General features: G+C 43.3%; 2 protein-coding genes across 5 annotated transcripts; one reads left to right on the top strand and one right to left on the bottom strand.

Annotated features, from left to right (window-relative positions):
- Positions 1 to 402: 402 nt before the first annotated feature.
- fam149b1 (family with sequence similarity 149 member B1) lies at positions 403 to 9,673 on the bottom strand. Of its 3 annotated transcripts, none has more exons than XM_034608802.1 (16): positions 9,254 to 9,673; positions 8,118 to 8,234; positions 7,460 to 7,604; positions 6,570 to 6,718; positions 6,276 to 6,422; positions 5,287 to 5,448; positions 4,978 to 5,159; positions 4,731 to 4,870; positions 4,096 to 4,164; positions 3,502 to 3,614; positions 2,959 to 3,183; positions 1,915 to 2,038; positions 1,660 to 1,785; positions 1,425 to 1,506; positions 1,134 to 1,271; positions 403 to 976 (listed from the first exon to the last, which is right to left on the bottom strand). In XM_034608802.1, the coding sequence occupies exons 1-16, from the start codon at positions 9,298 to 9,300 to the stop codon at positions 894 to 896; spliced, it is 2,049 nt and encodes a 682-aa protein (XP_034464693.1). In that variant the 5' UTR covers positions 9,301 to 9,673; the 3' UTR covers positions 403 to 893. The 3 variants fall into 3 exon arrangements, with proteins under 3 accessions (XP_034464693.1, XP_034464692.1, XP_034464694.1); XM_034608801.1 differs by having other exon boundaries at positions 4,731 to 4,873; XM_034608803.1 differs by lacking the exon at positions 4,096 to 4,164 and having other exon boundaries at positions 4,731 to 4,873.
- Positions 9,674 to 9,683: 10 nt separating this feature from the next.
- On the top strand, positions 9,684 to 14,449 carry ecd (ecdysoneless homolog (Drosophila)). Of its 2 annotated transcripts, XM_034608805.1 has the most exons (15): positions 9,684 to 10,134; positions 10,306 to 10,523; positions 10,644 to 10,761; positions 10,894 to 10,981; positions 11,195 to 11,373; positions 11,684 to 11,876; positions 12,060 to 12,188; positions 12,313 to 12,438; positions 12,559 to 12,644; positions 12,751 to 12,854; positions 13,271 to 13,529; positions 13,705 to 13,772; positions 13,865 to 14,079; positions 14,224 to 14,248; positions 14,285 to 14,449. In XM_034608805.1, exons 2-15 carry the CDS (start codon positions 10,319 to 10,321, stop codon positions 14,437 to 14,439), a joined length of 1,950 nt encoding a protein of 649 aa, XP_034464696.1. In that variant the 5' UTR covers positions 9,684 to 10,134; positions 10,306 to 10,318; the 3' UTR covers positions 14,440 to 14,449. The 2 variants fall into 2 exon arrangements, with proteins under 2 accessions (XP_034464696.1, XP_034464695.1); XM_034608804.1 differs by having other exon boundaries at positions 14,224 to 14,449.
- Positions 14,450 to 14,589: the final 140 nt, after the last annotated feature.

Genomic DNA, 14,589 nt, shown 5'->3' on the forward strand with positions numbered 1-14,589 from the left:
GTCGAATATATTATAATCCTAATAATGATGAAAACTACCATTTGTGCAGTAGCCCTGATGTTGTCTGACAAAACATCCCCACTTGGCTTTAATCAGGAGATAAAGACACATTTACATCACACACAGTGTTTTGGACAGACATGATTACATTCTCTTAGTTATTTACAAACCGTTTGCTGTAACTTGTATTCCTACATTATCTTGAGGTGAAGCTGGGACGTTTCTCTCTGTGCCTTTCACTCCACCACATTCCTTCTGCTCTATGATTGGAGTTAAGCTGTAATGGAGAGAAAGGCAAACCGAAAACTTTCAAGGTGGCTTCTTCTTTTGTTCTTTTGTTCTTTCCTGTGTGCAACCATATGCAATAAGAGGCTCTGGGTCCATATATTTTTTTTTTGTAATACAAGTTGAATGAAAATTATGTCCTTATAAAAGACACGGTACCAAACTCTCTGATGTTGCATCAGAGAGGGAAAAAGTGCTTTTTTTTTTTTAATCCCCTCTGTCCCTGTTCTGATGGATGTGTTATTCCCTGCATAGTCACGTACCAGTACAACAACACACTGCAGAGGATAATATACAGTACATTCACATATAATTAGATGTATATACACAGTCACATTGTACGAATGTCTGCACGTACAGCTCGTGTGCTGTAGGTGAAGATGGAGTTACTGTGGAGTCATTTGTGTTTGGCAGCCACATAAGCTGATTTGTGAAATACAAAAATAGGCCTCTGACAAAAACCTCACCAAAGCAGCATACTATGAAAAAAAAATATGCTACTTTAGTGAGACAAAAACTTGTTTAGTGGGCACAGATGCTGTAAAGTGTGTCTCTGTGTTGTGCTGTATAAAGATGAATGGCTGAAGGTTCTGGAGGTTAGAGGCAAACTACAAGCCGGGTCTGCTGGCTCTGGATGAGATGCCTCCCCGGGTGTAAGACCGAGGTGGGACTGACAAAGGCACCAGTGGCGCTGTGGAGAAAAGGATAAAAGAAAGAAATCTCGAGTTAATTAACATCCTGAGCTTAAAATATTTTCCAGTAGGTAAATCTGACATGAAAAGCAGCAGCTGCAACCTCTCACATCCATAGTTTATCCAAGGCCCATCAGCAGCTTTTTATCTACTGACCTGGGACAGGGGCTTGTGGGTCTGGCTCCTCTTCGTCTTTGATGGGCGAGTGCCCCATGTGATGGTGGGAAAACGAGTCCAGGAAAGATGAGCTGCTGATGCCAAGACTGACGCCGGTCACGCCAATTCCAAGAGAATCTGTTGGAATGAAAAAATTAAATAAATTCATACGGGACGTACCACAAACTCTTACCAGGTCATACATATTGACAAGGCTGTGAACCTGCTGCAGTGAATCACCTCCCTGTTCCAGCAGAATTTTTTATGAAAATATTTAAGTGGAATTTATACCTGTGGCCACTGAGGCTCTGCCTGGCCGGCCCTGCCCGATGTTGTCCAACACCGTGAAGGAGCGACGGTACGGAGTGTCCGACTGTAAAGAATACCAAGGGTCAAACATACTGATTTTACAATTCATAACAGATTCATGCAGATTCTTTATATAACACAGTTTTTACTCATTACTGCCTTCCTTGGGATGTTGTATGTAATGTTTATAGTTTGTTCATGTATTGGAGGATCTTACCCTGTATGTGTGAGTTGTGTTGGGGCGAGAGAAGACGTCCAATAGGTGGTGACGATCCCTCGGCATTGAACTGCCAGCTTCATCATTTATAGCACTGTGTGCGCGGCTGGAGGCGCCTTTCTGATGCTGGGCCAATGGAAACATTTGGAAAAATACACAGATTTTATAAAGTTGGTCACAGGCGTTTTACTGCATTCATTTAGAAAGTAATGGGTAATTTAGTGTCAGTACACTCATGTTTAAGTGGTATAATACCTGTGCAGGTTTGGACTGCAGCCCTGAGTGAGATGAATCTGGGTCTCCGGTGCTGATGGGGGGGAGGAGAGTGTTTCTGCTCAGAGGCAACAGTGGAGACGTCAGCCGGTCACTGGCTGTGGTTCTGTGGAAGAAGAGAAACTAAATTCAATATCATAAATTGATTTTCCTATTCCTAATCTATGGCGCTAACATTTATAATTATTTCGGAAAATGCGCATGAAAACCAAAGTTAGAATTTTACTTCTTGTGAGATACTTTTCAATAAAGAACAGATGTGACTGACAAGCTCATGTTAATTACTTAGTTGTAAAAGAAAACTAATTATTTTTAAGGATTTGTTTATCATGTGCTCATTCATTTTGCTGGTAAGAGTCAGATGTCATGATTATCACCAGTCTCATATCAGTCAGTGAAATAAGAAGAAAGATTCAGGACATGTTTATCTCAGCTTTGCAGCAAAAAGAAGCTACAAGTGGAAACAGCGAGAGGCCGAGGGTAAAAAATCCATCCACCAGCATCTTTAAAGCTTGTATTTATCATTATATATCTTGTTTTTTCAAACTGCTGAGTAAAAATAAGAAGATGTAGTTTTATGTGGAATTTTGTGCTTGACTATTCCCTTGTGAAGTCGAGAGTTTTCCTATAATTGCCCGGAAACCTCAATAAAAAATAAAACCGCAAATGTTTTGACAGCCAAGTCTTTGATTTTCTCTTTTAACACATAAAAAACACATTTCCTAACTGTCTAACTGTATCTTACCATTAGAAGTTAAGATACAGTGGCTGCTGGATTTTTACAGATTTTACGTGATTATTTTTTCACCTGCAGTTCATGACAAGTTCATCTGTTGGGTTGGTATCACACAGGAAACTTCTGTCACCTCCCACCCCCACTAATATACCACACAGAGCCACGAGGCACTAGTTGAAAGGGAGTCTATTTTCAAAGTGATCTGTCTGCCTCTGCACCTCTTCAGAGAGTAAAAAGCGAGGCAGGAGTTTGGGTGGGGTTGGCCGGGTTCCTGTGGTGCTCAGACTCACAGACGTGTCCCACGGATGACCTCATCCATGGATCCCGCTGTGCAGGACTGACTCAGGCTGGGGACCAGTGGCAGGAGAGTTCGGGGGTGAGGGTTTCGGCGCCGAGCTGACTGTGCCGGGCGGGACAGCGAGGAAGAGCTCTGCTCCAGGTTTCGGCGAGGGCGAGGTTTGCTGGAGGGGATCACGCTGGAGCCCGGTCTGTGGGAGGCCTGATCCTCTGCCTCCCTGTGCAAGAAGGAGACAGTGGAACACAACTAATGAATGGTGCATTTCCTCCAGCTGCCAACTGGCCGCTTGCTCTGCCTAACAAGGTGCTCAGATCAGGGATGAAAACATGGCACGATGGAGCCTTTGTCCAAAATGCAATGTGTTCACCTGCACATGGAAACCAGTAACTGCAAGACAGCTATGCATGTTTTCCTTCCCATTCAAAGATTGAAGTCACATTTTAGGAATATACAATTATGTGGTGGCTGTGTCATTGTTTTTGCTTTTCTTGTTTGGTTTTGGCACCGGTGCTCGAAGAGTAAAATGTGTCCGTACTGGTTTCTATCCAGCGCACCCAGGTTCCTCTGCTGCAGGGGGATGCTGTGGATCACGATGAGGTCGTTCAGGTTGTGCTGGGTCGCCACTGCTCCAACTGGAACCCGTCCAGCCTGGGGAGTGGTGTGAGATGAGGGGGAGAACACAATGAGACAGAGGGAAGGGGGAATGCAAAAAGATGGAAATTACAGGAGATGTGGGACATAATAAAGGAGGAAAGACAGGTTGTATACATATAGTTTATCTTATGAAGGCCAGTGGCCGTGTGGTTAGTTTTTTCCATATGTGCAATATAGTAGTTTCCAAGAAATAGTTATTTATCATGCAACCAAAATACATTCACAACACTTAAAATGCAACAACTAATAAAAACAAAACATTCCCATTGTGACAGAAAAGGACGATCTGAAGAAAATCAAAGTAGTTCATGTTGAAAATAAGTTGCAGTTAATTCAAAGGATAAACGGTGGGGATGCTTTTGTGTTAATCAACAAGCACAAGCACATTTACTCTCGAGGTAAAAACAATGAGCCGCCATGGACGGCATGCACACAACACGCCACCATTTTGGCTCCAAGTGAGGTGGTTACATACAGCGGAAGGTCTTTTCTGCTTTTTGGTTTTCCGTCTGGACTTGTGCTTTGTGCCCCTTGACTTTGTGTTCTTTGAGGGGGGAAAAAAGGCATGACCAGAGAAAATGGATAAAGAAGAAGGGAAAGAAAGAAGGGAAAGATGGAGAAATAAAAACAAAGAGAAATAACAAAAATGAGTGAACAGAAAGGTAAATAGACACAGAACACACCGGCAAGGTGAAGAGAGTAAATATGGAAGGAAAGAAAACAGTGACAAGTTAATGAGCTGGATGCATTGAGCAGACGGAAAGAGCAACAGGCAGGAGAGAAAAACAGGCGAATATCAGGTGTGAACTGTGAAATATAAATGTGCGACTCCAAAGTCTGCAAAGTTCTCACTCACAGTTGGGGAAGCTGACGAAGTGCAGAGTGCACAAAACAGGTTTATAATCTGGATTAGACCTAAAGTCACTTTTGTACTCATCTGGACTGATGCTGCATTTAAAACTTTGTACCAACTTAGTTTTACGTTGTACCTGAGTTATTTTCTTTTCATGTAATATATTACAATATATTCTTGTAATATATACAGTGAAGATACATTTTTAGAGTTAGCCCTTTACCCCAGTACCTGTCAGCCTCTCTCAGACCACTAACCTGGAACTGCAGTCCAGCTGTGAGCGGGGGCACCCTGCTCTGACCAAGCTTGGGCAGCATCGTGGGCAGCGTGGAGAGCAGCAGGAAGGGGTTCAGGGAGTCTTGCTGCACAGGGCTCAAGTTGCCGCAAATCTTCTCATCGCCTGCCAATCACACACGTACAGTCACGTATGAAACACTGTGCACAAGGATGAACATGTATTTAAGTCAAATGCAAGTAAAAGGGTAAAGAAAAGTTCTGTTCTACTTGAGGTGCAGCATTCCCAGTGGCGTTGAACGAGCTCTTTCATCCAGCCAACCAGCTGCCGCCACATGTCATCAAACAGCAGGTCGAGAACAGCTTGGTGGCGACACCGGTACGGCGAGACGGGGGGCAGAGAGTGATGCCTCCCCCCCGACTCTGAACTCTCCTGCTCCCACTCGTCTTCCCTGTAAAAGACAGATATAATAAATCATTACAACTTAACTGGGCAACACATGGACCGCAGCTGAGGTTTAGAGTCAGATTCTGGAAAAAGACCAATGCTGTGCAGCGCGATGAAAGTGAGAAACTCACAAGTCCCTGCTATCAAAAGCCAGATATTCCTCCATCAGACCCTCCACTTCAATCACCCTCGGCTTGTACTGACTGCTGGAGCCACTGGGGGTGCCGGGAGCCACATCCAACTCGGCTGAGGAGGACGCGGTCAGCGCCGCTCTCCTGCCCTGCACGTTCAACCTTTCCACCAAGACAAGAGAACACATTAAGCACTTTAATAAAGACACAAGCCCCCACATGCTGTAATCAATACATAATGAAGAAGCGAGAATCCAACTTGAGTTCTCTGCAGGAGCCGCAGGTTCGGCCTGCTGCTGCAAATCTTCCCTGCTCTCTCTCCAGCTTTCACACCTAAATTCTGTCCAATCAATGAAGGCTTGATGCCCCAAGATATCTTACAAATCTCCGTTTTGAGTCATTACAAAGTGGTGCTGCCTTTTTACAACCATTAAAAGTGGCAGCCCTGGCATCTACATATCACAGCTGACTAACATTGACTTGGTCTCACAAACTGGACGAACAAGTCACAGAATTTAGGTCACAAAACCACAGAGTCAGCCAGGACTCCTTCATAATTGATGCACCAACACCAGTCATCTGGACAGCCAGCCAACAGCCACTCAAGATAGAGAAGCAGAATATTTCTTACTAATGTCTTTTTAAAAAATTAAAGCAGCAAACACTTGCTGAAACTGTTTCTAACACAAACTCTGTAGATGTTTGTTTTTTTATGTTGGCAGAGTTTTCCAGTATCAATAGGTGACAGGAAATTAAATGTATTAAAGCTGTTCTCAGGCAATGAAATTCCTATGACTGATAGATGTACCTGTTTCACATCAGTATCATGAATATAAATTTAAAATAATAATTGTGATAATGTATCTCCTTAAATCGAGGTTTGCACTCACAACCAAATTAGATTTTTAAACATAAACATAACTATAGGATACTAAAATGAAGGGTAATGTTCTGTAGCTTGACTTTATGACAGTGCAGACACAACTTACTCTGTACCACCCTTATCTTTCTCCTGTGACTTCACACTGCTCTCTTTGCCCACTGATGGGCTGCTGCTGGAGGAGATGTCTTTCCCTGAAGTAGCGTACCACTGGAAGCCCTCATCACTGGGATACACCACCTGAGTCCCGAGGATCCTTAGTGACACAAATACAATGAATAAATAAGTTAAATAATTATACTTTCATGCAAGAAAGGAATGTTAATTTTCAGGTTTGTCTCCACATTCAGCGTTGATCGCTCTATTGCCCTTTAGGGTTGGTAGGAAGCGGTGGATAATATACCGGAGATGTGGGAAACGTGTGGCCCACTGCTGGCATTCATCCTGCAGCCCCTGGAGTATCCCGCCGCCACTGCCTCTCCCCTCATACAGCTCTTTGTCGATCTCCTCAAACATTTGCAGCACTTGTCGTGACGCCGCCTTGTCGAACTCCTGTGGGACAGAAGAACAGAAAGACAGGAAGAGAAGCCAGTCATTCCTCTGTTCTCGTGTAGCAGCTCTACGACTGAGAGCTGCTTTGCAGTCTGTTCATCAGTTACTGGCAACACGTCGCCATTCTTTTTTTACAATCCCATAGGAAGCCTTGATGTGCATAACAATTAGTTCCTGCAGCCCTGTGAGATGTGTGTGTGTGTGTGTGTGTGTGTGTGTGTGTGTGTGTGTGTGTGTGTGTGTGTGTGTGTGTGTGTGTGTGTGTGTGTGTGTGTGTGTGTGTGTGTGTGTGTGTGTGTGGTCAACCTGGATTGTTCATGTGCAACAGAAGAGAGACAGAGAGACAGAGAGACAGAAGTGTGTTCGGAGTGAGTTAGAAGCTGGAGGACAACAAATTGAATAAATCATCGCGTCCTGGAAAAGTTTTTTTAGGACCAGCTGAGGTGAGAAAGCACAGCACGATAACAAACCATTACCCAGTGGAATCAGATCTCACATGTACAAAGAAGTGGCAGATGATGGCGAGACATGTGATTAAGTGACTGGTTGTATGCAGTTGAATGGTTTTCCACTGGTTTGCCAAAAGGTAGGTAAAGTAAATCAAATCTGACATTTCACTATGCATGTAAGTACATTTCTAGAATCTCTTTATCTTTTCTCTTCATGTTTCTTGTGTGACAGACAGACCCAGACTGACATCATTACTTCACATGAAGATCGTTTTCTCGGGAGCAGACTTACATCGTAGCCCCAGGAGAAGACAGAGCTCCTTTCTGTGGAAACACCAGTGCCTGTGGAGCTGTGGAAACCCGACCAGGACTGGTTTGAGTCTACGGAGAGGACGGTGGGACAGTCAGAGTGGCCTGAGGCAGCAGACGTCCCTGAGCTACACAGACAGACCAAGAAAGCTGTGAGGTTCATGCACAGTTTGAGATTTAATGTTTTACCACTTTTCATGAAGGGGACATAGATCACAACTTGTTTCCATCACTCCCACAACCACTTTAACAATTATATTCAAACATCTTGAATCTCTATGTCATGAAATAAACAAGGTTTCCTCTTGTTGTGTGGTTGAGGAAATCTCACTGTCGGTGGCTGCTGACATCATCACGTGCAAGGTTTCATTGTGGAAAAAAAGGTCAAATGTCAAAGTAACTGAGCCCATCTCATTATTTATTCTTTTAATTGCACATCTGAAGAAGGAAATGTGATATCAATTAATCCACTGCTTCTGAGTGTCTTATTTCACATATTGAGTTCCTTGAGAATCAGTTGTCCACACAACATGGTGTAACATGACAAAACATACAGGCACGAGAGAATGTGTGCGTAGCAGATAGACAGTTTGATTTGTGTCCCTGCACGACAGCCCGGAGGACAACCAGGACTCGGTTACCTGTTGTGAGTGGAAACTGCTTCCTGGAGGTCATGGAGGTATCGTGGAGGGGTTTGGTTGTCGTCTGCTTCCTCTGGGAGAGGGTGGTGGTCCAGGCTGCTTCGAGACAACCCACGACTACACAAGAGAGGGATCAGAAAAGTTAATCAGAAAAGTAAAAGGGTGATAAAAGGGGACACCAGTTATGTATTTAATGTCAGGTCCTTGCTTATCATAATTTTGTATTTATCTTTTTTTGCACATTACATCATTTAAATACAAATAATGTATGAAAACAAGGAAATGTTCCTGACATCATCATGCACTCTATGCCATAGAAGGTCTGTGTAAAACTCTCATGAACTAAATATTATCTTTGTACTGTCTTTCAACTGAGTGGGTTTCTGCAGGGTTCACCCAGTTAAATTTAAGACGGTTTAATACATGTTCAAAACTGGATAATTCACAATTTTATAGCTTTTCACAGCCATACTGTTAACAGGATGAGAGACATTAATGAAAACCAGTAAAGGTCTAGAATTATGTGCATGAATTTATGAACATTTATATCACATTTTCGCCAGTGCTTGCCAGCAGTACATAACAATAATTCTGATATATCATAAGACATTAAACATTACCTCAACAGGCAGTAGAAAGTGGACATATTCATTGACCAATTATAAAATAACTAATAAGGCCACAATAAACGACATAATGTGCAAATTGTGCTTCAAAGGTCAGTTTTTTTTTTTTTCTTGTTTTAGTAGAGTCAAGAACAAAACTATGTAATGATCATCATTACTGTCTATGGCTGCTAAAAAACTATCTTTTGACCTTTGAAAATAAATGAAAATTCAAGGCCTTAGAGCCAAAATGTCTCATTATTTCTGTTTCTTCTGAGTGTAAGGACAGATTTTGGCTCCTGAGTGAAGGTTGTTGGTTTTAACTCTGCATTGAGAACAGACAATAACAAAAACACTTTACAAATCTGAGGCAGATCAGCTATGTGTTTACACTCCTTGTCATGTTGTTATCGATGATATTTTCGTTGTGATGATCATAGATATTGTTTTGGTGATGAACATGTCAGCCGCTGATCTTTGCTTCACCCGCCGCTCGTTAGCAAACGCAACTCGTTCATATTCACTACTCACATCTCGAGTTTGTGCGACACGGGTCTTCTGTTGTATCGGGAAATCATCCTCCCTCCGTCGTCTCTGGTTCAAACTCTCACGCCCTCGTCTCTCCGCGTCGCCTCCGCTTCCAGGGAACACTTCGCAGGGCGGGTTGACATCTCGCTGCAGGGGAAAAGCTGGACGGGGGCTCGGGCTACTGATGCTAATGCTAACGCTGCTGCAGCTAATGTGAGCAGGAAGTTACGTTTTACAAAGACGCGAGCTAACGCTTAACAGATAAAACGTCCAACAAGGCACGAACGCGACTCCTGGTAAATGTCGCTACTCTGCATTAGCATCTCCTGTGCTCCGTAAATGTCATGTCGCTTTACATTCATAAAATTATTAGCTTCCGTCCCCTTTCCTTTGCTAACGGTTAGCACCACCAACAACAATAACCCGGCTGTCATGGATACGCAGCTTCACCCTCGCACGGACTCATGGGAAATAGAGTTTTTGGGGCGACCGCGGGCTGCCGTTAGACTGATATTGAGTCACAGGCACTGTCACTACAACTCCCAGAAACCACTGCGACAACGTGATTACGTCCCTGAAAAGTGTCCGCTCCTCGTCGATGGACTACATATAAAAAGCCTGTTATTTGATAAATTGTTTATTTGTAATTAAATTCTAAGTATTTATGTTTTTGCCATAAATCTTCTATAATGGAGGTTATTTTACATTTGGTTAAAATAGTCTAGGAACTATTGTTTTCCTGGTTGATGGAGGGAGGTCGAGCAGAATTCGCAGACGGACCGAAACAGTGATAACAGGCGTGATAGAAACGTACGGAGCTAATACAAAAGTTTCGCTCTTTTTCTCGCTTTGACATTTCACATCACATTTTAAAACAAGATAAGGTAAGCGGGGGTAACTATATAATATATGATGTTGATAATATACTTAATATAAATGGCTAAATATCGACTTCACTGATACTTAACTAAGTCTGGAGATATACAAACATATAGCACGATGCCGACTGTACGCATGAAGATGTATCACCCCCCCGCTGTGTTGTCCTTCTGCAGGTTTCTCTGTGCAATGGACGTCATGCAGAGGAGACGGATTCACGAGGACACGGTTCAGTACAAACTGTTCCTGATCCCAACAGACGCGTCATCGTCTCAGCAAACAGCGGAACGTCTCCCACATCTCCTGGACGAGATCCTGGCAAAGGTCGCCCCTCTCGTGATCCAGCACATCTGGCAGCATCAGCCCTTCAACCTCAAGTGTCACCCCGAGAAAGGTAACGTCCTGTCAACACCACAGAGATCCCAGAGATCCCAGTGATTTCAATGTTAGTAGTGCAGTTCTTGGTAAAGTTTCCCTCAGATAAGAGTGATGAATGTATTGTTTTCATTGACAGGTGATGAACCTGCTCACATCGGAGGCAGCACTCAGTTTGGGGACAATGTGGAGGACGAGTGGTTTATCGTTTACCTCCTGCAGCACATCACGGAGAACTTCCCACAGCTTGCAGCCAGGTGGGATAGAAAGTGCCATGGGTTTGTATATTTGTGAAAAAATGCTGCATTTCAGTGTTTAAACATAGATCGTGTTCAGAGGTTTGACTGTCATGTGCTTCTCTCTCATCTCGTGATTGTGTGTTTGTGCAGAGTCGAGGACAACGATGGGGAGTTTCTTCTGATTGAAGCTGCAGATTATCTTCCCAAGTGGCTGAATCCTGACACCAGTGAACTCCGGGTGAGATGATCAGATGAGATGGTCTTAAACATATTTTATTTAAAGATAGATTTATCGGTTAATATGACCACACAAGAGAAATTGCGTTGTGTTAGCCCTTTAGGCTCAAATCACATATTACTGTTTACATCATATTTACTTCAGACTGTCTCTCAAAGTATAAAATAAATTAGGCTAGAATGTCCTTTAGTAAGTGTAAAACTTTTTTTGCAGGTCTTCTTCTATAAGGGAGAATTGCACATCCTTCCCTGCCCGACCAAATCCAGTCCAGTGGGCATCTCGAGGGATGTGGTGCCCAGTGTGGAACAAGCTCTGACGTTGCTCTCCACGCACACAGGCGCCTGTCGAGCTAGTCCGAAGATTTGTTCAGCCCTGAGGAAACGACTAGAGGGGTAAGAGGACGTCTTTTCATGATCAAAATCTAAGAGATCAAGTCAATGTCAGTGACACGTTTATATGCTTTCTGCTAGTGACGCTATTGAACAGTTCATATGGAATAGAATATTGAAAAGAATAAAAGTTACAGTCCTTGACACAGCTTCCTGTGATCACATTAGCTCTGTATTTTAAAAGCAAAATGTCAGATTTTCTTTGTCTTGTGAGTATTATATGTAAGAGGAACATTTGTATCTGACTGGTATCAGGAAATAACGTGAATGTAGGAAAGATAAAAATGCATATCTATCTTTACTTTCCACTTAGGTACCCAGAGAAGGTTAAGACAAGTCTCCACCGCGCCCACTGCTTCATACCCGCAGGTATTGCCGACGTGCTGGCACAGCGACCAGACCTAGTCGCCCCGGCAGTGTCAGCGTTCTACCTGCGGGATCCAGTAGATCTGCAGGCGTGTCGGAGCTTCAAGACCTTTCCTCCTGGTACAAGAGTCTTGGCATCGGTAAACACGACTAAAGATTCATGACTACTGGGGTGTAGGCAAAGACAAGAGGCTCGACTCCTTTAAAGAGACTATTTTTATTTCAAAAATATTGTTTCTGTGATCTGTATGTTTCAGCTTTTGTGAAATGTCTTAAAAACCTTGATGCAAATCAAAACCTTGTTCTTCTGTCTTTATCCTCAGGTGACATTCACCCGTTGCCTTTATGCTCAGCTGCAGCAGCAAGAGTTCACCCCAGACCGGAGGAGCGGCTTCACGCTGCCTCTTCGCTCTCATCCCCAGTACAAAGCGCATGTGCTTGGCATGAAACTGGTGAGCCACCACTAGTGTATACTGTTTATTCTGATCTGTCTTTTAGGCAAATGAAATTGGGAGTTTTAAGTCTCGTTATTGATATTTAATCTCCGTCTCTATCTGTGTGTGACCCTGTCCCCAGGCACATGGCTTTGAGATCCTGTGCTCAAAGTGCAGGCTGCCGTCCTCAGAGCCTGATGCCCCCGTCAGCTGTAACCCTCAGTGGAAAAGCTTCATGGATAGTCTGAAGAGGAACGGCTACTTCCAGGTTGGTCTGTTTTGAATATAAGGTTTAACATAAAACAAATTGTTGAAGATGCTTTACTCTCAGAAATGTTCTACTGTAGAAAGTTGTAGAAGTTTTTAATGTCATTGTTGTCAAACACAGGGAGAACTGGAAGGCTCGAGCCATAGCAGAGAACTGACACGATCTGCAGAAAACTTCTTCAAACAGTCAGTCGCCTCAACATCGAGGTGAGGACAGCATGTGTGGATGCAGCTGTGAGCACTGTGTGATTGTTTATGCCTGTAACATCCAATTGTGTGTGTGACTGAATGCCGATATTGTGTGTGTTGCCAGTGCTTTGTCCCCAGGTGAGGAGGTTCTCCGTCTTCTGCAAAGCTGCAATTCCTTCGACTTGGAGGAGCTGAGGAAACAAGAGTCACAGCTCCCCCAAGAGGACAGTAAGTGAAAATGTACCTTTACTATGAAACTGCAGAAATAAAGCATCAACATGTCTGAAGTTATATATGATGTAATTATTCCTGTATCATACATTATAACTGATATTGTTTTTGTATTTTAGATATTGTACATACATCGGTTTGATATCTGGAAATTGCAGTTTGCCCTTGTAATGATTTTGGAGACAGTTTTATTTATATCTAGAGCGTCTCTGTGGAAATGTGAATTTTACATTCTATAAAGTATGTATTTCAAGGTTTATTTGACTTTGCTTAAATAGTAAACATTACCTTTTCTCTGTCGCTGCCACCTGGGAGTTTCTGCTTCCTGCCAATTCCTTCAGTTTCTGTCCTTCTCGAGCCTTATCTCTTTCAACCGTTTCCCATAATAATTTTTTCTTTGTGTCTATCTCCAGGTGACAGCTGGCTTGATATCACAGCTCAGGATTTGGAGCGTTTGTTGCAGGAGAGGAGCGGGGGGAGGGCTGATGTTGGCAGCCAGAACTCAAGCTCCACCGAACAGACACAGCCCGTCACGGGTGCAAAGGAGAAGAGAAAAGAGACAGAGGACGACAAGGAGGAAGAGGAGGCCAATTACAGCCTGGTAGCTGTCAGTCAGGGGATGAAGAACTTCCTCAGCGCCATGTCATCGCATGAGGGAGCTGAACTTCCCTGGTGAGACAGACTGACTCTCTGTCCATTAGACCTAATTGATTTTGATAATATCTAATTAAGATCATCAAAGGCTCATTGATTAAAATAGTTCCAGTAATAGATCCAGCTCATTCATTTAGATTTGCATTGCCTCTCTCAGTTCAGTTGTCATATTAGTTTTCTTTATATATTCCAGGAGCGGCTCAGCTCATCCTTTCAGTTTTGAGCCTGACTCGATGGCCAACGCTCTGGACAGACTGCTCGGTACGTGAATGTTATGAACAGTAAAAAAATAACTCGCGGACACTTAACACATCTTCACCTCTTTAACCAAATCTGTCATTTCAACTTTATAGGGAGTAAAGAAGAAGAGCTAGATTCAGACGATCTAGATGATGACGATGATGATGACGATGACGAAGAGGAAGAGGAAGAAGAAGAAAAAGAGGAGGGGTCATCTGGTCACAATGAGAGAAATGGAACAGAAACGTTGGACAGTCTGAGAGGATACATGGACCAAATGGATACGGAGCTGATGAGCACTAATATTGGAAAAAGCTTCAATCCAAAAGTAAGATTTCAAACTTTGAATATCACGTTCCTCCCTCGGCTCAGCCTCAACATATTCGTTTTCAAAAAACATGCACTAAAAATACGTTAAATAAAGTATTGTATTGAATGTACTTAAAAAACTTTATGTTTAACTGTCCTGCAGGATTACGCCAATGCAGACGTGGACAGTGGCTCGCCTCATCTCTCTGCCACAGGAGTGGAAGAGACAGAGGAGGAGATCCAGCCTCTTGACGTGGACTTAAACCTGATATCAAACCTGCTGGAGTCCCTCAGCTGCCAGGAGGGTCTGGCTGGACCAGCCGCCAACCTGCTGCAGAGCCTGGGCCTGCACCTACCACCCAACTCTGATTCCTCATAACAAAGAAGAATCTTATGGTTGAGGAAGTATAAGATTAAAAAGTATCCACCACCAGCCAGGGGCAGCGTCTCAAACTGTCAACAGAGTGACTTTTGTAACTTCTGTAGCATTCATCCATGTAAAAGTTGCCATGTAGAGTTTTCACTGTGT

Source organism: Hippoglossus hippoglossus, chromosome 15, assembly GCF_009819705.1.
Source record: "Hippoglossus hippoglossus isolate fHipHip1 chromosome 15, fHipHip1.pri, whole genome shotgun sequence".
NCBI classification, from domain to species: Eukaryota; Metazoa; Chordata; class Actinopteri; order Pleuronectiformes; family Pleuronectidae; genus Hippoglossus; species Hippoglossus hippoglossus.